At 37.6% G+C, this 22,714-nt stretch overlaps 1 protein-coding gene across 2 annotated transcripts in view; it reads right to left on the minus strand.

The window, feature by feature from the left end:
* The window catches only part of LOC108708312 (cytochrome P450 4F22), a 27,055-nt gene extending 6,209 nt beyond the window's left edge, over positions 1-20,846 (minus strand). The window contains exons 1-9 of one of the 2 annotated variants that reach the window (XM_018246892.2): positions 20,657-20,846; positions 17,406-17,628; positions 14,356-14,497; positions 9,936-9,989; positions 6,787-6,914; positions 5,903-6,024; positions 4,489-4,756; positions 2,197-2,263; positions 1,395-1,524 (exon numbers count right to left, since the gene is read on the minus strand). In XM_018246892.2, coding sequence (XP_018102381.1) covers positions 1,395-1,524; positions 2,197-2,263; positions 4,489-4,756; positions 5,903-6,024; positions 6,787-6,914; positions 9,936-9,989; positions 14,356-14,497; positions 17,406-17,628; positions 20,657-20,820 — 1,298 coding nt within the window. In that variant the 5' untranslated portion in view covers positions 20,821-20,846. Of the gene's footprint in view, positions 1-1,394; positions 1,525-2,196; positions 2,264-4,488; positions 4,757-5,902; positions 6,025-6,786; positions 6,915-9,935; positions 9,990-14,355; positions 14,498-17,405; positions 17,629-17,951; positions 18,018-20,656 lie in introns of those variants that run through there. The other variant, XM_018246893.2, reaches the window with a different exon arrangement.
* Positions 20,847-22,714: the final 1,868 nt, after the last annotated feature.

Consider the following 22,714-nt stretch of genomic DNA (forward strand, 5'->3'; position numbering starts at 1 on the left):
GACTGGAAAGCCAGGGGCCCACCAGAAAACCTTAGACCGTGGGCCCACTTTCCAAACTATTATTCTTCCTCTACTCACTTAACCTCTTTATTCTCCAAGTCATTTATATCTACTTACTATACTCTATTGTTCCATTATTAAGTTTCTTTTTTCCTCAAAAGAAATAGGAAATGACCATGATATACGCCAAATAGTTAGAAGCATGAGGGCCCACTGACACCTGGGCCCACCGGGCGTTTTCCTGGCATCCTGGTGGGTCTGTCCGACACTGTCCACTTCCTCATCTGTCAATGCACTATACACTCACTTATATGGTGCATCGTAGATAACATTTTCAAACATATCTGATCATCTGTGGACTGATAGAATCACAGGGTGATGCACTGAAATGACCCCACAACCTGGAATACTTGATAAATAGTCAGGCTGCATGGTTGATATTGGCCAAATTGCATGACCATATCAGTTCTTTAAGCAAAGAACATATCTCAATGATCTGCAGAGAAGACCAGTGTTCTTGTCCATATTCTATTTGTGTGAGGGTGGTGCAAACTATAAGATGCTATCACAAGTGTAATGTTACAGAGACACTAGATTCTCAGATGTCTTCAACCCAAGGAGAAATGCCTGTGACACCCAACACTGTCATTACTGCTTGCCATTCACTTTAATGGCAAATGCCTGACCCTGTGTTCATGGGTGGATTTTGGCCTGAAAAAGTTGAAGTTTGCATATTGGGCTGACGTCTACCCTGTGTGCACAGGGAAAAGCAGTTGCCTTAAAGGGATGGTTCACTTTAAAGTTAACTTTTAGTATGTTGTAGAATGGCGTATTCTAAGCAACTTTTCGATCGGCCTTCATTTTTCCTTTTTTTCAAAGTTTTTAATCACTTGCCTTCTTCATCTCACCGTTTCCAGCTGTCAAATGGGGGTCACTGATTATAGTTATTGATACTTTTTATTATTCATCATTCTATTAAGGGCCTCTCCTATTCATATTCCAGTCTCTTAATCATACCAATGCATGCTTGCTAGGGTAATTTGAACTAGATTGCTCGAATTGCAAAATGGAATAAAATGCTAAATAACAAAAAACACAAATAAAAAGTGAAAGCCAATTGCAAATTGCCTTAGAATATCACTCACTACATCATACTAAAAGTTAAATCAAAGGTGAGCAACCCCTTTAAAGGAAATGGCAGCTGGCATGGACAGTATCAGGGCAGTTATGGATGTTTCTCCCATTAGCCAAAGGCCCATGGCACAAAGGGTTTATTTCCCACCTGAGGGTTTCAGGTGACACAGCAATCTGAAATATGTTGCATCCCTGGTGTATAAATTGGGTTCCCTTCAAATTGTCTATAAGACTAATCATTGACATGCTTTGACACCTACCACTCCAAATGCTTTGTGTCTTTCCCTTCCAGTAACTCTGTAATCTCCTTTCTACATTTCTCTTGATATTCAGGGTGACAAGCCAAATTGTATAGAATCCACGATAATCCACTTGCTGTGGTGTCATGACCTACAGTGCGTTAAGTAGAAGTTTACTATACAGAAACTAATTATGTAGTTCAGACACTTTAGCTAGATCGTTTTAATATATTAACATTTATTGAGTTGTTGAAAACTATAGTTACATTTATTATGATATAGTGTATTAATCCACAGTCCACCCATCCATAATTAAAGAATTTGCAAAATTAACAATGGATCACAGTTCAGGAAGCTGCTATTAATAACTCATTAATCATCTGTGTACTTACTTGTGGCTTCACTTGAATTAATTTTGAGAACTTAAACATTAGCTAGCATTGCACACACAAGGACTAATTTTTTATTGTACCAGGCACATATGTTTGGGCACTTAGGGGTGCACAAGTGTAGGGCCAATGCACTTACTAGCCACATCTAGTGTAATGATTTATTCAGTCTGCAATCTACACCTTGCTCTGATTAAATATCTGGCACAGGGTGCAAAGCACAATGTTGTCAAGTACAGGTCTCTCCTGCACCTTGTGCCCAATGATGCTTTCTACCTTGCACATCCTAATGTCATAATACACAAAATGCAATTTTAAAAAAATCATCCAGTCAGTTTACTTTAATATTTATACAGTATATTAACAGCAGACTATACAGCACTATTCAATAATAAAACCTTCCCTGCATAGCATGGTTACACGGGTAATCATACCTTCAAACATAAATGTGTCTACTTCGGCCCTCATATCTTCATCAGACAACTGGTTTCCATCTTCATCCTGTGGCCCCCAAAATAAAAATTATAAAGCTTCACTGGGTGCACAAAAAAACCCTTTCCTCCCTCCATTCTGCACTAATTCCAAACCTCCAAAAATGAATCTGAAGACTCAGTTAGTTACCTTTATTGGCTAACTAAGATGATAATCACAGCAAGTTTTCAGAACATAGCAGTTCCTTCTTCAAAGCTGATTACAAAGAAGCAATGTTGGCACTGACATATATACAGCATTTTGTTTACTAAAAAACTGTGAGGGACAAAAGGAGAAACAACACATAAGCATTATTTGTATTGCAAGCAGGGACAGACTTATAGGGAGGCGGGTTATGCAAAGTAGCCCAGACCAGGCACAAATTAGACCTAAGGTGTGAAGTAGATAACAGATTCCTGTAGTAGTTTATCTCCACAGAAAAAATGTATGCATCTATTTCTAGTCTTGGTAATTAGCCATAAATCCATGGCCTAAATTCAGTCCTGTCTCCAGACTCCCAAAGGTTTGCATAAATTTGTATTCCCACACTTTGCATTCATTTTTTGTTTTGAAATTGCCTTTGATAACAGAAATTTGGAAGTCATCCAGACTGTGGTTGGGGCTATTAAAATGTTTTCCTACTGGTGTGTCCAATTTTTCATTATGAACCGATGGTGATTGGTCCTTTTTCTGAGGCTTTGTCCAGTTTCTCCAATGTAAATGCCTCTTGTTGGACACTTTGTGCATGTTATTGCATAAACCACATTGCTGGATGAGCAAGTGTAGTGGCTGTGTACAGAGTATCCCTCTATTGTGCCAGGAATTGGTATTCTGTCTGTGGAGAGGATGTGTGGGCATGTCTTACATCTCTTTCTTCCACATGGGTGGGTCCTATTGCTTGTGGGTCCTGAACGTGAACTTCTTATAATGAGTTTCCTTAGGTTTGGGGTTGTCTAAATGCCAGAATAGGTAGATCAGGAAATATAGTATGTAGTCTTGTGTCTTTTTGTAGTGTGCCTTGTAACTCTCTGGCTATTTTTCTAAGGGCCTTTAGCTGTGGGTTGTAGGTTGTGACAAGTGGCACCCGATCTGTTTCTCTTTTTTGTTTGTATTTTAGCAGTTTGTTTCTAGGGACCCTGGTGGGCAGGCCCGGATTTGTGGAAAGGCCACCTAGGCCCGGGCCTAGGGCAGCAGAATTTAAGGGGAGCGGCATGCTGCCCAACCACACCCACATTGGTTCAGAAACACTGGGGATGCGCTGGAGATACAATAATTTTTTTAATTTCCCGTGCACCAATCCCCATTGCTCCTGTCCCCCTGGAGAGGACAGGGGCGATGAACGGTAGTGGGCCTAGGGGCGCCCACAATGTAAATCCGGCCCTGCTGGTGGGTCTGTGTATGTTGCGGTCTTGGTCTTCCTGCGGAGATAACAAAACTACTACAGGTATGGGACCTATTATCCAGAATGCTTGGGGCCTGGGCCTTTCCTGATAAGTCTACTAGTAAGTCAACTAGAAAATCATGTAAACATTAAATAAACCCAATAGGCTGGTTCTGCTTCCAATAAGGATTAATTACACCTTTGTTGGGATCGCATACAAGGTACTGTTTTATTATTACAGAGAAAAAGGAAATCATTTTTTAAAATTTGGATTATTTGATTATAATGGAGTCTATGGCCTTTCCGTAATTTGGAACTTTCTGGATAATGGTTTTCCGGATAACGGATCCCATACCTGTACAGGAATCTGTTATCTGCTTTACACCTTAGGTCTAATTTGTGCCTGGTCTGGACTACTTTGCATAACCCACCTCTCTATAAGTCTGTCCCTGCTTGCAATACAAATTATGCTTATGTGTTGTTTCTCCTTTTGTCCCTCACAGTTTTTTGTAAACAAAATACTGTATATTTGTAAGTACCAGCATTGCTTCTTTGTACTCAGCTTTGAAGAAGGAACTGCTATGTTCTGAAAACTTGCCTTGATTATCATTTTAGTAAGCCAATAAAGGTATCACCTTTACACCACTTTTGTTATGCTTCATATCAAAAGTTCTACCCTATAACCTATATTCATGTAATATAGATCATAGTAAGATAAGAATATCGGCCACACATACTTGAAATCACATCTTTAAGATGGCCATACACAGGCCAATAATGTTTGGCATTTTGTTCCAGACTGAGTTGACAGCTTATTTGGTCCATGTATGGGGCCCTTTGACAGGCCTGTCTGACCAGTACTGTGGGAACTGACCTTTGACAGCAATAGAATATCAATGAAATCCTTGGTTTTGCCTTGTTTAGACTTAATCCATTCCTCCATCCCCTTCTCTTGCAATGCCTTCTTTCTCTGCTCTACCACTCCTGCAGTGAATTCATGTACTTTTTTGCAAGCCTGGTGGAATTTTCTTCCATCAGAGGAGAGGTGGTAGATAAAATCAAAATGATGGGGCAAGCAGTTCTCGCGCTTCACCACTAGCGAAGTCAGTTCATAAATAGCAGCAATATAATCACTTGGCTTCCTGCAGTGCAAAAGATTTTGATTACAACACAAGATATAGGTAATGCAAACAGATCAGTAAATGGGACTTGCCAGAACAAAATCTTCACCTCTTATTACAATACCCATTATCATAGGCCTACTGCCCCCTCCCCCCATTAAAGAGGTGGTTCACCTTTAAATTAACTTTTAGTATTTTATAGAATGCCTAATTCTAAGCAATATTTCAATTGGCCTTCATTTCATATTTTTTTAATTATTTGCTGTCTTCTTCTGACTCATTCCAGCTTTCAAATTGGGGTCATTGACCCCATGTATAAAACAAATGCTCTGTAAGGCTACACATTTATTCTTATTGCTACTTTTTATTATTTATCATTCTAGTCAGACCTTCTCCTGTTCCTATTCTAGTCTCTTATTCATACCAATGCATGGTTGCTAGGGTAATTTGGTCCCTAGCAACCATATTGCTGAAATTGCAATCTGGAGAGCTGCTGAATAAAATTAGTTTAAAGGTGAACAACTACTTTAATTTTCCCTTAAAGCAGGAGAAAGGACCCCAGTTACCCACTATACTGTTATAACATCTAAGGGGATGACAATTGCTGACTATGTATATATTTGGTTATAAAAAAATGTACTGTATGTTTAATTAATTGAATATCAATTCCACCAATTCTGATGCTTATTGGCTCAGTTACTCTTTTCACTGGCAGCTCTGCCCATTAATGTAATGTCCTTTTCCTATTTGCCAGACCAGATTCTAAGGTATCTCAATCTGGCTCTACAGAATACCAATAAAACATTTAATAATAATGTAAAATATAGATAAAACTGCTTGTCCAGTTATTTACATAAATAGATAAAACGCAGTCTGTGTTTTGCGCTTTGTTCTACAGTTGTGCCTTGCTCTAAATGTGGAGCTCTGATTGGAAGGATTGCATTTTGGGAAGGTGAGTGGTGTGTGACACATGGGCATCTTTGAGAATAATCTATAATATATGTGTCTTGCAGGTGAGCAGTCCAGGGTATGCCAGGGGCCACAAGGTACAGAATAGCTCCTATGGCAAGTGTTACATATAGAGCTTCCCTGCACCTCAAAACGATGAGCTCTCCACCTTGTGCCAAATTCTTCTACATCCTGCAAGTAATAAGCCTTAAGCCTTACTCTTGGCAGTCACTGTCATAGCTGAAAGTACATTTAAGAAGTGTATCCAAGGTCATCAGGCTGATATGTTCAAACATATCAAGAGACATAGGGCCCTCTACTGCCAACCTCCTCCACTTTGCCTGTAAAAACAAAATAGATAATGCACTTTTGGTAAAAGACGTTTTACAATAGACTTACTTTGGGTATTTCCGAGATGCCCCGACCTGTCACTGTCAGCATCAACCATGTGAGTGAGTCATGATTCAAAGCAGGAATGGTAACAAAACCACATCTGGACCATACCTTACTGTAAGGTAGCTGTTTATTCCATCCCCTTTTAATAAGATACCCTAGCAAGTATGTTAAACTTTGTTAAACATGTTTTCCTCCCACTGTTTTAAATGTTAATACTGCAGACATTTTAATCTGACACGTCAGAACTTTCAGTGAGGGATAACATTTTGTTAAAGGAATGAACTGCCTGCTACACATCAGTGGCCATCCACCTGTCACTACACACAAATGGCGAATTATTTAAAAATGCACGCAAGTGTTTTCAGGCTGTTTGATTATAACTGGCAACATTTACATTATGGTTTGAATATATATTATATAGGTGTGCCTTCTACCTTAAAAAGATGGGTATTATTTAAAATTTAGTGAAACAAATCCTCCTAACTTAAACATAACAATCAATTATCTTGTGGGTTAGGCTTTATATGAACAAATCCAAAAACTCAGCAAAGAACATGGCACAAAAAGGACGGTGGAGCTAAGCAGCCAGTTGCTTTGAATGCAAGGAAAGGCTTTTTGGCAAACTTTTGAAAACTGTTAGTGAACCACATTGTTATAGGACAACAAAAATCTCACAAAATGCAACACAATCCCAAAAGGGAACTTACATGCATGATATCTGAGCTCTGATTAAAAATCTTCACATAGTATTTAAGGATGTCAAAATGGAAGGCAGGTGTCAGAAGACGCCGGTGCCGCATCCATTTCTCCCCACGGCTAAGCAACAGTCCATCCCCTAAAAATACATTTAATGTAAACAAAATTGTCACAAATATCAGAGAGAAACAAACAGTTACAGCCAGATGCAACTTGACTGTAACAAGATCATTGATTTTTTTTTTCACCATTGTTTTTTTTAAAAGATTTTATTTTATTTTTTGAGTTTTCATAATAAACACAAACAACATTACAAGTTATACAACCTTAGAAAGGAAAGAGAAACAAAGGAAAGGAAGGAGAAAGATTCTCAAGGGCTATAACAGGTGGGGTTACACGTCTATATGTTTGAGTATCTATACACCACCTTATTATCTTTGCACTGCTACCCAGGTACCCCACACTGTGTTAAACTTTGTAGCCTCTGGCTACAAGTGTACGTTTCTGTTTAGGTAAAGAATCATTGATTAGTCTTTTCCAAAAATTGAGCAAGGGGGTGGTCATAGATTTCCAGTGAAGTAATATTGATTTTTTGGCATAATATAATTTTATTGACCTTAAATTGTAAGCTCACTGGGCAGAGACTGATGGAAATGTGATAGGGACCTTACATTGTAATATCACTGAGGAATTGAATTGAAGTGAATATGATAGAGATCTTGGATTGTGAGCTTGAAAGGCAGTCTACAGTACCAAGTAGGTAAACAATATTATAGAGAGAGAGAGAGAGAGAGAGAGAGAGAGTTTATTCACATCAGTACTCCATGTGCTTTATGAATTTCATTCCATTTAATAAACTTGTAATTCATTAACTAAAAATTCATGTTACACTTAATAAAAATTTTTAAAATACAGTGGCATTTTTATTCTTTAAATCAATTTTTATTTAATTGTAAGCACTTGATCAATCCCAGCAAACGCATTTATAGCTTAACCATTTTTGTTTAGGCTTGTCCAAAGGATCAGGACCTGCCTGCAAAAGAATTGTATAGTAGAGTGATAGTGTTTTTTCAGGCCTGATTTGAGTAGGTACTTTTCCAATGTTGTTTCTTTGGTTAGTATTGGTCTATCAGGAAATTGCGATTGTAAAGCGTGTTTAAGTTAAAGGTAGCGAAACAACATCCTAGAAGGAAGGTTATATTCTTGCTGTAGGACTGGAAATTGCTTAAAGGAAAACTATACGTTCAAAATGAATACAATCCCAGGGGGTGGCCCTTATTTTTTATAATGGCAATTTTTTATTTATGATTACTCAATGGCACATACTACTAGAAAAGTATATTATTATGAAAATGGTTTATTTACATGAAGCAGGGTTTTACATATGAGCTGTTTTATGCAATATCTTTTTATAGAGACCTACATTGTTTGGGGGGTACAGTTTTCCTTTAATGTTTTTTCACCATTGTAGAATGAAGTGCGTCCTGTGACCAGCAGCATAGGCCTACTTTGTTCTCAGTAGGGGAAGGGCAACTAAACATAACAGACTTTTTGTAGCAATAGTAGTCATAATGACTAACACATAGAAGCTGAAAACTGGAGAATGTTGTATTTCCAGGGAATCTGTGTAAGTGTATTCCAGAGCATTATTTATATCATTATATGTTATTTCACTATTTATTTATGGAATATATGTAAGGTGTCCAATCAACTAAATGTTCTGTAGTTGGAGACCTGCAACTGTTCTCTGACACCAGGCAAAGGAAGATGATCAAATGCTGAGGTTTGTTCTTTGGGGGTTTGAAGAATTTTATTTGGAGAATTCCTAACCTTTGGCTTTGTTTACAGGGTACACAATAGAGAGAAGAGGAAATAAGCCATTAGGCTAATGTCACAATGAGTGGATCCTTGTTTTTGTTTGTCCACTTAGGGAAGAAACAGCTATGACCATCCACTAATGTCCTTGCTGCCTGTCATTTAATGCTAACCATGTGTCCGCATGTGCAAATGGGCAGATATCAGACCAGCATTGGACACTTGCATTTGTGTACCATTTTTGTGTGAACATTGAATAACAGCTGTCATTAAAGTATATGGTAAGTGGTATTAGGCAGCAATAGGCATTTCTCAGCTGTTGGAGAATATGCTCAATGTTACATTAGCCTGTGTGACAATCTACAGAAGGAGAAGCACGTGTCAACAACCAGGAGAATACGTTTAGCCAGCATGATATTGTTTTACTGATTTAGTGCTGCTAAAGCCTCTGTAGAATTCTAGTCCAGTAACATTGTGTTAACCCACAGTTGAGTAACACTTTTGAAACTGGTTCCAATTTAAGGGGCATCAGAGAAAACTTCTGAGGCATATATATATATATACGCTAAAGGCAACCTGTGCAACTACCTGTTCAGGGGTGTAACATTGCTCCCCCCCAATATCCCCTTCTTGCAGGAAATTGTGGGTCCCCTGTTTCCCTGGGCCCCCTCTATATGTGCACAACTGAACCAGTTGCTTGTTGCTCGGTAACTGAAACAAGCTTAGTATTGCTAACTTTAGGATATTTATATCTAAATTTTGAGGATAACCCAGTTCAGGAAACTAACAGCAAAAGAAAATGTTGGCATTTAAATGTAACATAAACCACAAAATGTTGCTTGTTGCAAGACAAAAAAAAATAATAAACATCATTTTCAAAATTGTAGTGTTTTAAAAGTTATTAGTTATATAAAAAACAGTATTCTGTCTGCACTCCTGGGTCTAACTCCTGTCAGCTGTGCTCCAACCAAGACTTGCAATATATTATATGCTTCTTTAAAAGGTCTGTTATAGGCTGACTTCTGCTACAATGTTTGAACCGCCAGTGCACAGAAGTAGCGGCAGACAGATACTGCTTTTAAGAAATTGCCTTTCATTAGGGAAAACGTTATTTTTTGGTTTACATTCAGTTTAAGACAGTACTAGAAGGGATATCAGAAAGCCAGGATATCAAAGTTGTGGCAAACTGGAGATGAGTAAGAATATCACGCAGCAGAAGCACAATGCTCATTAATGCTCATTTAACAATTACTAGAGTCCAGGGCATATCTGTGCTCTGCCCCTTCCACAAAGCATGTTGTAAGTACAAGGTTTGCACCCTTAAAATTTCAAAAAACGTACTCACCTAGCCAGGGTCTGAGGAAACCATAGAACAATTCATCTTTAGGAGCAATGGCAGCTATAAGGCAAACAAGATAAAAATGTTTTTGGTTGGAGGATTGGTACATTTTATGAGTATGCCATTCACAAAGATAATAAGTAGTAGGATTCTTTTTAAACTAATTATGGTGCTGTGTGTGTCTTTCTTACATTCCTAGTAAAATATTTAATCAGTAACCTGTTCCCTTTATTCACAGTAAGATGGAGTTAGTGAGTTCATTACATAAAGACACCAGTAAGGTTATATAGATGGGCTGAGGAACCAAAACATTAATCACTGTATATAGTTCACGTTTACTTTAAAGTTTATGTACGTAACTTGTGCTTAAAATGATATTGCCTCAAAGAAACCGAAAATTGGTAAATAACCTGAGGAACTGCAGTACAAAGGCACCGTATATGAACCAATGGTTTTTGTAGTGAAGGACCTCGAAAGTACAAAAAGGAAAGCCAGCAACCATATGCCTTCTTCTCTGCACACAGCATAGTATTTCCTAAAGTAAGGTACCTAACTCACCCCACAGTGCCGAACTTCATCACATTAGGACACAGTCACACATGGCATATGGTCCACTTCTCTTCTCCTGCATTTTTTAGGCAGACATGGATAAGTGGATCTGCTCCTATACACTCATGTGTGTAGCTCCACTGCCAGGCACAGCACTGACCTGAGTGCAGCTAGCTGAGTTAGGGATCGGCTCAAAAATTCAAGCTTTCACATTTTTTTTGGCCCAATCTTTGCTCTGCATAGCTGCATTCAGGCTGAAACTGTGCCTGTCAGTGGAGCTACACACAGGAGCGTGTATCCACTTCTCTCCAACTGCCTACAAAACACAGGCAGTGAGAAGCAGACTGTACGACACGTGATGGTGTAACACTATGGGGAATGATACCTTAAATTAAAAAAAAGATTACCGTAATCATTTGAGCATGCATAAGGGCACATTTGCCCATTACAGCAAAAAAAAAAACATTAGTAAGCTGGTAGTTTAAACATTTGTCAAAGTAAAACAAGCTGGTACAGGAATAGGGAACTCTCATCCAGAAAGCTCAGAATTATGGGACGGCCATCTTCCATAGACTCCATTTTAAGCCAATAGTTCACATTTTAAAAAATCATTTCTCCTTTCTCTGTAATAATAAAACATTACATTATACTCAGTCCTAACTAAAATATAATGAATTATTCCTTACTGGAGGCAACACAACATTATTGGGTTTCTTTAATGTTTAAATTATATTTTAGTAGCCATAAAGTATTGATATTAAAATTACAGAAAGATCCCTGGAAGACCCTAGCTCCCAAGCATTCTGGATAACAGGTCCCATATCTGTATTTTGGTATGACAGGCATGTCCATGCATGTTTTTTAAATATTAGAACAGTATAGGGAATGACTATTTTATACTTATGTGTAACGTAAGCACTGTTAAACTGACAAACTAAAATAACAAATATGTAAATTTGGTTAATACTTTGTAATTTATTTGTGGCATAATTTAATAAAATCTCCCGTTGGAGGAATGTGAATTGTGGATGGGTTAGTCCATTTAGATAGGGTAGTTTGTAACAATTTCAGTACATTCTCTGCTTTTACATGATTCCTTAAACCATTAGATCATTGCATAAGAAAAAGGTAATTTGTAGTACGTATAGAGACTGGACAAAGATAAACATCATGGAATAATAATCAGCAAGCTCTATGGTTTAAAGGAAAAGGAAAAGCTTGGTGCAATACAATCACTTGGGGGTGCCTAACATTTGGTACCCCCAAGTGCACCAAGCCTTTCCTGCTCCTTTAAGAAGACTATAAGGGGGTTATTTATCAAAAGTCTTTGTGAGCTTTTTTAGACCTCGAATGAACTCACAACTCGAATGGTTTCTAATTTAAGAAAAAACTTGAATGTAAAAAACTCGAATCAGTGTAGTCGATGCAAAAAATTTGAATACTCAATTTGATTGAGATTTCACCAGAAAAAAAACTTGAATCGCTCAAATTGGATTTTCAAGCGAAACCCAGTGAAAAAAACTTGATCATGAAGGTTATTAACATCTTCAAATGGTTCAAGGGATCTCTGCCATTGACTCCTACATGACCTCTATAGGTTTTAGATGTTTTTATTTTTTGGATTCAAGCTATTGCCAGGTTTGGGGTATAATAAACCTACAAAAATGTAAGTTTTTAAAAAAAAAAAACCTTGAAAAAAATCAAGTTTTTTTTTAACCCGAAAAATCTATTTTTCACTAAAAAATACCCTTGAAAATTTTTTTTGTGGATAACACAAATCAACATTTGATAAATAACCCTCTGAGGGTTATTTACATCACAGCAAGTACAGTGAGCAAAGTGCAATTTCCATGTTCTCACATTTCGTTGCAGTGACAAAATTGTGCTAAAGTCTGCTTGACATAATTTCCTGCGTTTACTATGCAAGTAGTATGTGTCCTGATCTTTTTTGTGCAACTGTGCTGTACCTATTGATGCAGAACCCTAGAGTTACTGCTTGGTTTGGAGCTGGTGCTAGCTCCAGAGTTTCCCTAAGTCAATATGTGAATCCGGAAGGAAGGATAAGGAAGTGCAAAGAGTATGCAACTGAGGGGCCCATTTACTTAGCTCGAGTGAAGGAATAGAGGAAAAAAACGTTGAATTTCGAATGTTTTTTTTTGGCTACTTCGACCATCGAATGGGCTACTTCAACCTTCGACTACGACTTTGAATCGAACGATTCAAACTAAAAATCGTTCAACTATTCGACCATTCGATAGTTGAAGTACCGTCTCTTTAAGAAAAAACTAGTTCGCCACCTAAAAGCTACCGAGGTCAATGTTAGCCTATGGGGAAGGTCCCCATAGGCTTCCTAAGCATTTTTAGGTCGAAGAAAAATCGTTCAATCGATCGATGGATTAGAATCCTTCGAATTGTTCAATCGAACGAATAGCGCAAAATCCTTCGACTTTGATATTCGAAGTCGAAGGATTTAACTTCGACAGTCGAATATCGAGGTTTAATTAACCCTCGATATTCGACCCTAAGTAAATCTGCCCCTGAATGTGTGGAAAAATACAGAACAACAGCACTTGCTATTGTAAATGATCTCTTATGCATTGTAATTGACAAGACAAGCAATGTACAGCGCTTGGTCAGGGGCGATCCTGGCCCATCCGCTGCCTGAGGCTTGCTGCCCCCCCTCCCCTGGAAATTTGCTCTTCGAGTACCAGGAGCAGCATTTTTGCTGCCCCTGGTACCTAGTGGGGCGCTGCAGCCTGAAGCACCCCTGCGCCTAGTATCAAAATTGTGTGTGTGTATGTACTGTTTGAAAGTAAATATCTCATCTGCATCTCATCTGATTATTGGATCTGGTGAGAACTTTGACACTACTTTATGTTAGATTTATTGTAACTATTTCCTTTACTATTCTCCTATAAATGCTGATTGTACTGTAAAATATTAACAAGCTTTCCTTACAGAGTTGTTTTTATTGCACAGGATTCTGGTACTATAGCCTGCCGTATAGTATGGGTAGATATCCTGCAGAAATCACAATCAGATACAGATCTGTTCAGGGTCAAAATACCAGAAGAAGGCATGAGATTTCACTGAGCAATGTGCCTATTCTTTAGAAATGTAGTGATTTGATCATTCAGTTTAACAGCAATTTTTTGTATATAGATCCGCACTCAATTTTCTGCAGTATGTTCTATTATATTATCAACAAAACAGTATCAATGTTTCAGGGGGGTTCACCCTCCCTTCATCAGGATACAATCACATGTGCACCAATCACCTTTATAATCATAACCCCTGCTCTTCACTCACCTTCCAGTGTTCACAGTGAAAAGGAATTTTTTAACCCTTGCATGACTCCAAATCCAAAACGAGTATAAGTCAATTTGTAATTTTAAAGTCTTTCAAGGACATATATCACAACATCTTCTAGTTCACCAGAGTTTCATTAATACTGGAAAAATAGCTACATGCATAAATTACACAACATGATTAAATATGATTATAAAGGTGATTGGTGCACATGTGATTGTATCCTGATGAAGGGAGGGTGAAACCGCTTGAAACGTTGATACTGTTTTGGTGATAATATAATAAAAAATACTGCAGAAAATTGAGTGAGTGCAGATCCGTATACAAAAATCGATGTTGTTAAGGGACCTTGTCTGGTCAACGGAGAACCAGCACCACCATTGCATCTGAAATTAATTAAAAAGGATTGTGGTAAATACAACACATTACCCTGTCCTTTTGGCAAATCATTCAGTTTAACACATTTGTCACTAAAATCTATTAAAATTAAAAGCAACTCCACATGAGCCTACATTTGGACTGATACACAGTTTGAATGCCGTGTTTATTAAACTCACTTTTACTGTACCTGAAGCTGAAACTATCGGTTTAACTGTGTCTGGGTGAATCAGTGATACCGCAGGGATGGGTCCCAGCCATGTCAGAATCGTTCTATGATATTTAGAGATGGCCTCACTCACTTCCATAAGGCCCTCCTCTGTTGGCAAGAACTGCAAACAATGACAGGCAGACAGACTGGTTATAGCAAAGCACAGATCTGGGGATACTATATGATGTTAAAGGCACAATCAAGCCAGGATAAAGAAGCAATATGTTTCCAATTTGAAATATTTTATTTCACAATAAACCCTAAAAATCAATATAATAACAAATAGTATGCAGAATAAGAAGATTAATACAATGACATATTATATAGAATGTATAACTTACAATGAAGTAATATGTAAAATAAAATAGAAACTAACAAGAACTAACTATCACTAACTAAGCCAGTGGACGCATAGACATTCTTAAAAGAAAAAGAAGAAAGAAAAAGCCCATTGTCTTGGGAATGTCAGATAACCCCCCCCCCCCATGAACATTTTACAATTGAAGAAACTGAGATATTTGACTTCTGGTATTGGAGTCACAGAACTCAAAGTAAGGAGACCATATAAGTCTAAATGATTCTTTGGAGTTATTTCCTTTAGTTTTTACTAATAGAGCTTCCTGCCAACTAAGCTGGTTCATATAAGGCTACTGTATATAAGCCATTGTGTCTGTCAATGAGGGAGACTCATTTTGTAGCCAACAGTTAAATAAAGCCTTTCTGGAGGCAGCCAAAAATAAAATTGTCAATATTTTATTTTCTTTAAATTCTATATTAAAATTTGAAGAGAGCCTACTATCATCTAGAAGCAACAAAGCAAAACCTGGAGATAATTTAATTTTTATTTTCAGATTAATGTTTAGAAAACTGGTAACTTCCTTCCAAAATATACTGATCTTTGGACAAGTCCATAGATAGTGAAAAAGGGACACATTATACTCATCACACTTGGGACAGTATGATACAGGACTAGAAAAGATACCTTTAGAAAAATTTTTCCCATAGCCTTAGTGAACTAACTTAAAATGTTGTATCCTCCAACTCTCTGCCAAAATTAATTTATTGTAATTACAAATAGACTTCACCAAATCTGAAGGGGATATTTGACATTGTAGAAACTCAGCCCATTCGTTGGAACAATATGCTTCTGAGGTTAATTTGAACTTTTATTGTAAATTATAATTTATCTAACTTTGTAAGACTTATTTCCTGTTACTCCAAGGTAGAGCACAGAAAATAGATGGAGCATAAAGCAGAAGTGAATCAGTGCTATCTAACTCAAATTTTGTAGGGTTGTTCCGTTCATTGTGGCTCCTCGCTTAATACATAATTATATAGTAAAGAATAGAATGCAGCAAAGCATTGCAACATTACTGCAATAGCTGACCTGAAGCTGCTATGCATAACCTGATCCAATCCCAGTTATGTGAACCCCAAATTACTATTTATCCCAGGCAGAAATGTCAGGTTACACAACATTAATCATAAGCATGATCATAAGCAAAACTACATTTATTTCATGGTTGCTGTTGTTGGTAAGGGTTAAAAGTCAAAGAAAATTAGCATCTATTTAAATGAGGGTCACAATGCTTGGAACTGCTCAGTATAGTGGTTTCCAAACTGCGGGATGGACCCATTTGCAGGGGGGCTTAATGTATTGAATATTAGGACCAAACCTAAGGAAAATTTGGGTGAAATATGGGAAAGAATGCTTATTCCCTGTGTTTCATATCACTGGAACTAGACATTAATGAATGTTATGCCTACATTATCACATAATGATCTCCACCAAATGTTGGGCTAAAAGGGTGGGCTTAAACCCAAACAAGACAGTTTACTATAGGGAAAATCTAACTTTTATACTGCAAAGAGGTACTTTGTCTCTTTTTGGGAAGCTGAGTCTTTCCACACCTTTCTAAAATAGCTGTTTATTCCCATTTTGTGTATATGGTAGGAGCTGCCACCCAGTTTGCATTGTCCAATTTACGGTATTTTACTTACAAGTTTATTATCATAAAATTGTTAAGCCACCATGCCAACATCAATGTAAACCTAATATGGTAGTTCTGACGGTGGCAGCCAGTCTTTATAACTGTAAAGTCTCATGAGTACTATAATTAAATTACTAGCAATTGTAAAGAAAATCTGCAACATTTTTCAGTAATTAGTACCAAAGGATTTATCATATGCTCTTAATAGCAACCTAGTTTGGCCATTACTGTGGAACCATGAAGTTAAAAAAAACAGCACTCTACCATCAGTGTCTGATAGAGTATGCTTTCAAATTTGCCTTTAAGGTCATATTTTCAGAAAGATTGAAAAGCATAGCTCTAAAGGTGGCCATACATCCACCAATATTTATCGTAAGAAAGATTTTTCTTACAATAATCTGTGTGGTGAGAGACAAGGAGAACGATATTGGTAAAAAGCCTTGGATAAAGGTTGTCTTGTCGATTGGACAGGACTAAACATTTTGATAGTGCCCAAACCTCCTAACATTAATGCTGAATCAGCTCTTAACCTTAGTAGAGTGGGACGAAAGACCTTTTGTATGTCCAAAAATTGTGGGTAAGATTGTAATTGTAGTGTGTACGGTGACCTTAAAGGAGAAACAAACCCTTAATAAAAAAAACCTACCCCCCCTATCTACATAGACCCCCCCTCCCCCCAGAATAGCTGCTTCCCTGGGCAAATGCCCCTAACTCTTACCGCTCCGTGCAGATTCTGTCCAGCGGAATTCACAGGCGCCATCTTCTTCTCTTCGGTAATCTTCGTAATGAGACCGGCGAAGCGGCACATGCGCAATTGGAGCAATTTTCTAGCCAAACTCGCGAAAATTGTCGAAGCGACGGGCTCATTCTGAAGATTACCGAAGCGGGGGGGGGTTGCCAGCCTTTAAGCAATTATAGCTTCTAAACGTGAGGTTAATCCTTATAATGTTGATCATCCTTGACCTAAAGCAGGGTTTAACATTTTATGTGATAAATAAACTTGTGTTTTCTCTGCATCACTGACTTCAGCATTCTTACCATTCCCAAATGTCCTAAAAGCCAGCTACGTCTTGGCGGCTCTGGAAAACAACGCAGGCGTCTGGCATTGATGATGTAAGCATAAATGAATGCTGCCATCTTTAAAACGACTTGACAAATAATAAGTGAGAACATGAGAATAACAGCAGCAAAAATATAAACTCGGAAAGATGTGTGACTTATATTTAGGGAGTCCAGAAAATCTTCTAAAAACTGCAACATCCTGTAATGAGAGAGAGAGAAGAAAAGGAGAGCCTATTAAAGCTGCGGAGAAATATGAAACAAAGTGCAAAAACATTGTTAACTACTTGGTAATCCAAAGCACAAATTTAAGGGTAGTTAGATATACAGTAAAGAATGGTTGTGGGTGCACACCTGAGGCCAATTTCAAAAAGTCTAATTCCCTGTCTCAATGATTCAAGTAAAAATGCTAGTGCATATAGTTTTGAAACAGGGTTTTTTAGTTACAAAGTTATGATCATCAAATTGATAAGCCACCATACCACGTCAAGGTAAACCCCATACGGTGGTCCCTAACTTGTTTACCTTTAATCATAGTAAAATAGGTATTTCTCTTCTTAATAGCATTAATTTATGTGAACAACTCCTATGCCTTGGTTTCAAACTGTGTGCTAAATCCTCCCCCGCCAACTGCTATGCGGCTTTTAAATGGGAGAGACTGCCTTCAGGCTAGATCCTCCCATGCCGCTAGCATTTTCGGCTTTTAAGGGAGAGTGATTGCACAAACCAAAGCAAAAAAATTAAAGGGACAATAGGACCACCAAAAATCTAAAAGGGTGGGTATGAGGGTGCAACAAACCACATGGAGCTTAGCCATAGCTCCCAGCAAATACAAAAAAGAATGGTTGTGGGTGCACACCTGAGGCCAATTTCAAAAAGTCTAATTCCCTGTCTCAATGATTTAAGTAAAAATGCTAGTGCATATAGTTTTGAAACAGGGTTTTTTAGTTACAAAGTTATGATCATAAAATTGATAAGCCACCATACCACGTCAAGGTAAACCCCACACGGTGGTCCCTAACTTGTTTACCTTTAATCATAGTAAAATAGGTATCTTACCTCTCTTCTTAATAGCATTACTTTATGTGAACAACTCCTATGCCTTGGTTTCAAACTGTGTGCTAAATCCTCCCCCGCCAATTAGACTTTTTGAAATTGGCCTCAGGTGTGCACCCACAACCATTCTTTTTTGTAGTTAGATATACAGTGTTACACAAAATTAGAGTAAAGGCAGTCTCCTCTGTGTTGCTGAGTTACAAGTCGCAGCAGGAGCAATGGTGCTCTAATTTATGAAAGGCTGTACAAATGTACTTTTGTGGGCAATTTTAAGAAACGTACAAAATAGTGTGCCCATCTGTGCAAGCAGTGTATTATGCATAATACTTGTTTTTTTGCTACTACAAATGCTATATTGTATCTACTGACCACCTCTATCCTTAGGCATTATTTGTGCATTTGAGATGAATGCCCTTTTGCTTAATTCAATTGCAGCTTGTAGCTGCCAATCGGAAATTTGATTTAATAATTCTGTTCTAAATTAAAACTGCATAGAAGGACATTTGACCTAATGTATATTTATCTCAGATTCTATTTTGTTAACAGCAATAAAGTCACAACACGATTAATTTGATAAATAACCTGTTGTAATGGTATTATTGTTGATATTTTTAAAGGGATCTAAAAATACATTGATGTAGTCAAAGTGGTCCACTGAGAACTTTTGCAATTTACAGCAATTTTCTATTTTTACCTTTATCTGATAAAGATAGTATCTGGATTTTATAGTTTTATACTGCAAGGTAGGCATCAGCTCAGCAGCTATCTTGAAGGTCAAGAGCATCAGCTGTCTATGCATTTTCTTTCCACTTCCTTGATCAAAATAAGCCTGGCCATATTTCCTTTACTGAGTACTGTACAGACATCTTTGGTCAGGGGCAAATGGGTCTCAAAATTCCCCCATGTGAACCAGTTGTTGGTCCAAGACCTCAATTGGTCCCATCAGTTTCGTTGGAAAGGTAGCAGCATTAGGAAAACATTGTCAAATAAACAAATGTTGTTGTGTACATGCTTTAGAAAGTGTAACACAATTATTCTGATACTTGATAGAAAAGAAAATACTGTATTTATTGCATCCTTAAAGGGGTGGTTCATCTTAAAGGTAACTTTTATTATGTTAGAGAACGGCCAATTCTAAGCAACTTTTCAATTGGTTTTCATTATTTATTTATTATAGTTTTATAGTTAGTAAGGGGCCCAAAGGCTCAGACAGAGTAACAGACCAAGGAGGAAGCACCAGTCTAACAGATCGTGGTACAGGCAAGGATTAAGAAAGAGAGTGGTCAAGTCCAGGCAATAAGGTCGGTTCAGGCAGCAAAAGTTCGGTAAACAGGAACAGGCAAGGATCAATACACAAAAGGTCAAGACAATAACAGTAGAAGCGCACCCAGGAACTCAGAATGAAGAACCTATTGTAGGGCAATGTGAGCAATGTCTCAGCGTCTTTTATAGGCCTCCTTTGGCGCCAAAATTAGACGCAGTGGCGTCATGACGCTGGCATCCTCACGCATTTCGACGCTAGAGTCCATTCTGATGCTGATGCTTCGGCGCCGGCGACCAATCCGACGCCGGCGCCTCGTTTGCCATCTTGGTACGCCAGGTAAGATTTCCTTACAATATTACAGTGTTAAGTGTTAACTAGTGCTCCCAGCATGGCTCAGCTGCCAGTGGATGATCATGGATGATGAGTTATTGGTTTGTATGTCTAACTTTCTTTATATGCCACTACTTGTATTTGCAGCAATGTACATAACATCATAACATAACACATACACATAACACATACAGGGAAAACACATTTTGCAATAAATAAATATGAATATACAGTATATAGTTACAAAATGTAAGTTTCATGTGTTACAATGGGCTAGGAAGGAGTTCCCTGGCTAGTAAAGCTAACAGTTCAGACATAAATTACTTGAAATCAGGTTTAGAGGCTGTGCAGATCCCAAATCAACAGGTGAAATTATGTATTCGTCTATTATTGTCATATCCACAAACCAGAATATTGCTGCTTCCTCTGCTAATAACCAATCCATCTGCACTATAGACTAAAGTGCTACTCACTGATTTATACATACATAATATTCAGCAGTATAACTGTTTTAAAGTAAAATAAACCATAAACCTTTGCTGTATCAGGATATATGCTAGTAAAGAAGAAGGATTCTTACCTGGAAAACACAATCAAAACACAGTTACTATCCCAACAAATACGACTTCTGTGAATCTTGTTTTGATACTTCCTACACTTCCTTTTGCTCTGGGCACGGCCTCCTTTTAGCCAATCTAAAAATAGCAGATCTGACTCTGAACTAATGGTGTTTTGCTGCCTCATAGTGTTATGTATCTGAAATGGCAACGTATGGTATTAGAAATACATGAGAAGTTGTGTCTTGCCAAGTTTTCACTGTACAAATATGGGATCTGTTATCCTGAATACTTTGGATCAGTGGGGCTTCTGGATAAGGGATATCTCTGTAATTTGGATCACCATACCTTAAATCTGTTAAAAACATATAAGGGGGAATGTAATTAAAATTGCAAGCAATGTTTAAAATTACATTTTTGTAAATGTTTAGTGCTGCTTGCAATGTAAAATCATTTGTTATTGAATATTTCATTACAGGTATGGGATCTATTATCCAGAATGCCCGGGATCTGGAGTTTTCCGAATAACGGATCTTTCTGTAATTCGGATCTTCGTGCTTTAAGTCCACTAGAAAATCATTTACACATTAAATAAACCCAAACGTCTGGTGTTGTTTCCAACAAGGATTAATTATATCTTAGTTTGGATCAAGTACAAGGTACTGTTTTATTTTTACAGAGAAAAAGAAAATCATTCTTAAAAATTTGGATTATTTGGATAAAATGGGGTCTATGAGAGACACCATTTCTGTAATTTGGAGCTTTCCGGATAACAGGTCCCATGCTTATATTGCTGAGCAAAGGTAAGCATTAATACCTGCTCTAAAGTTTCACTAAATATTTTGGTGCACAAAAACAACTTTGCAATTGCAACATTTTAATACATGCACTATGCATGTTTACATAAGCCATTTGTTTGCAAGGAAGTTGTTGACGTCTCAAATCAGTCGAAAAGGACACAAACAATGAAAAGCTTTCCCCTATTAAAGATTTAATAAAACCCGGCATGATTGTTTCACCACCAATATGGATATATGTAACCTAGACAGAATCCAGTAAAAGGTACTACCATATTATTACAGAGAAAAAGAAAACTAATAAAAAAAAGTATTTTTTTAGCTTTCTCTTGCAACATTATTTTCAATTGAGATCTAGCCATAGCCATCTATCTAAAAGGTTCGGAGACTGGGTCATTTTATGTCTAACTTCTAACAATCGGACAGAAATTTCAAGGGCTTCAAGCTTAGTTGTAAACTCATTTTCTTGGTACAATGCCATTTTGATATACCCCCGTATAACGGATTTATTAGTTTCCTAAACAGTTCCAATAGAAAGTTCATCAACAATTGTATATATGTCTTCATGACTGCATCTTAACAGGCTTTGTTTTGATACTGATCAAAAAAAAAAAAAAGTATTTTATCTGGGTCAAGAGCCTATGTTTCAATAAAGGCATTTTAAGAAAATACATTCATGGATGGTGCTGTCTGTGATACAAAGAATTCGAAAATCAGTTGGTGGTGGAAACTGTGAGACTTGCAGCAAATGAAAGGATTTCTGGAGGTAAGAGTGCTGACTAAACTCTTGCGGGAATTAGAAAGTAGCAATATTACCTGTACTAGGGCATGGTCAGACCAAATGATGGGAAAGCTTGTAGACCTGCGTAATATATTGTAAGGTAAAGTCATATGAAAATGTTTGGGAACTCCACTTTCAACAAAAAAAGAGAACAGTGGTATGTCTTTCATTTTCCAGGAACATCTGAGTACTGGGGTGTTTTCTGAACAAAGATTTTTAGTGAAACAGTATTCAGTTGTATGAAATTAAATAAAGTGTGAAAAACTGGCTGTGCAGAAATGTTGGTGGTACCCTTGTAATTTTGCTAATCTGAATGCATGTAACTGCTCAGTACTGATTACTGGCAACACCAAATTGGTTGGATTAGCTTGTTAAACCTTGAACTTCATAGGCAGGTGTGTCCAATCATGAGAAAAGGTTTTAAATAAGAAGGAAACCCCCTGGGTGCAAAATCCCTCCCCTGTGTTGCCCCCCTCCCTCCTGGCCTACCTGTCCCCCTGGGC

The sequence above is a fragment of the Xenopus laevis genome, chromosome 2L, assembly GCF_017654675.1.
Source record: "Xenopus laevis strain J_2021 chromosome 2L, Xenopus_laevis_v10.1, whole genome shotgun sequence".
NCBI lineage: Eukaryota > Metazoa > Chordata > Amphibia > Anura > Pipidae > Xenopus > Xenopus laevis.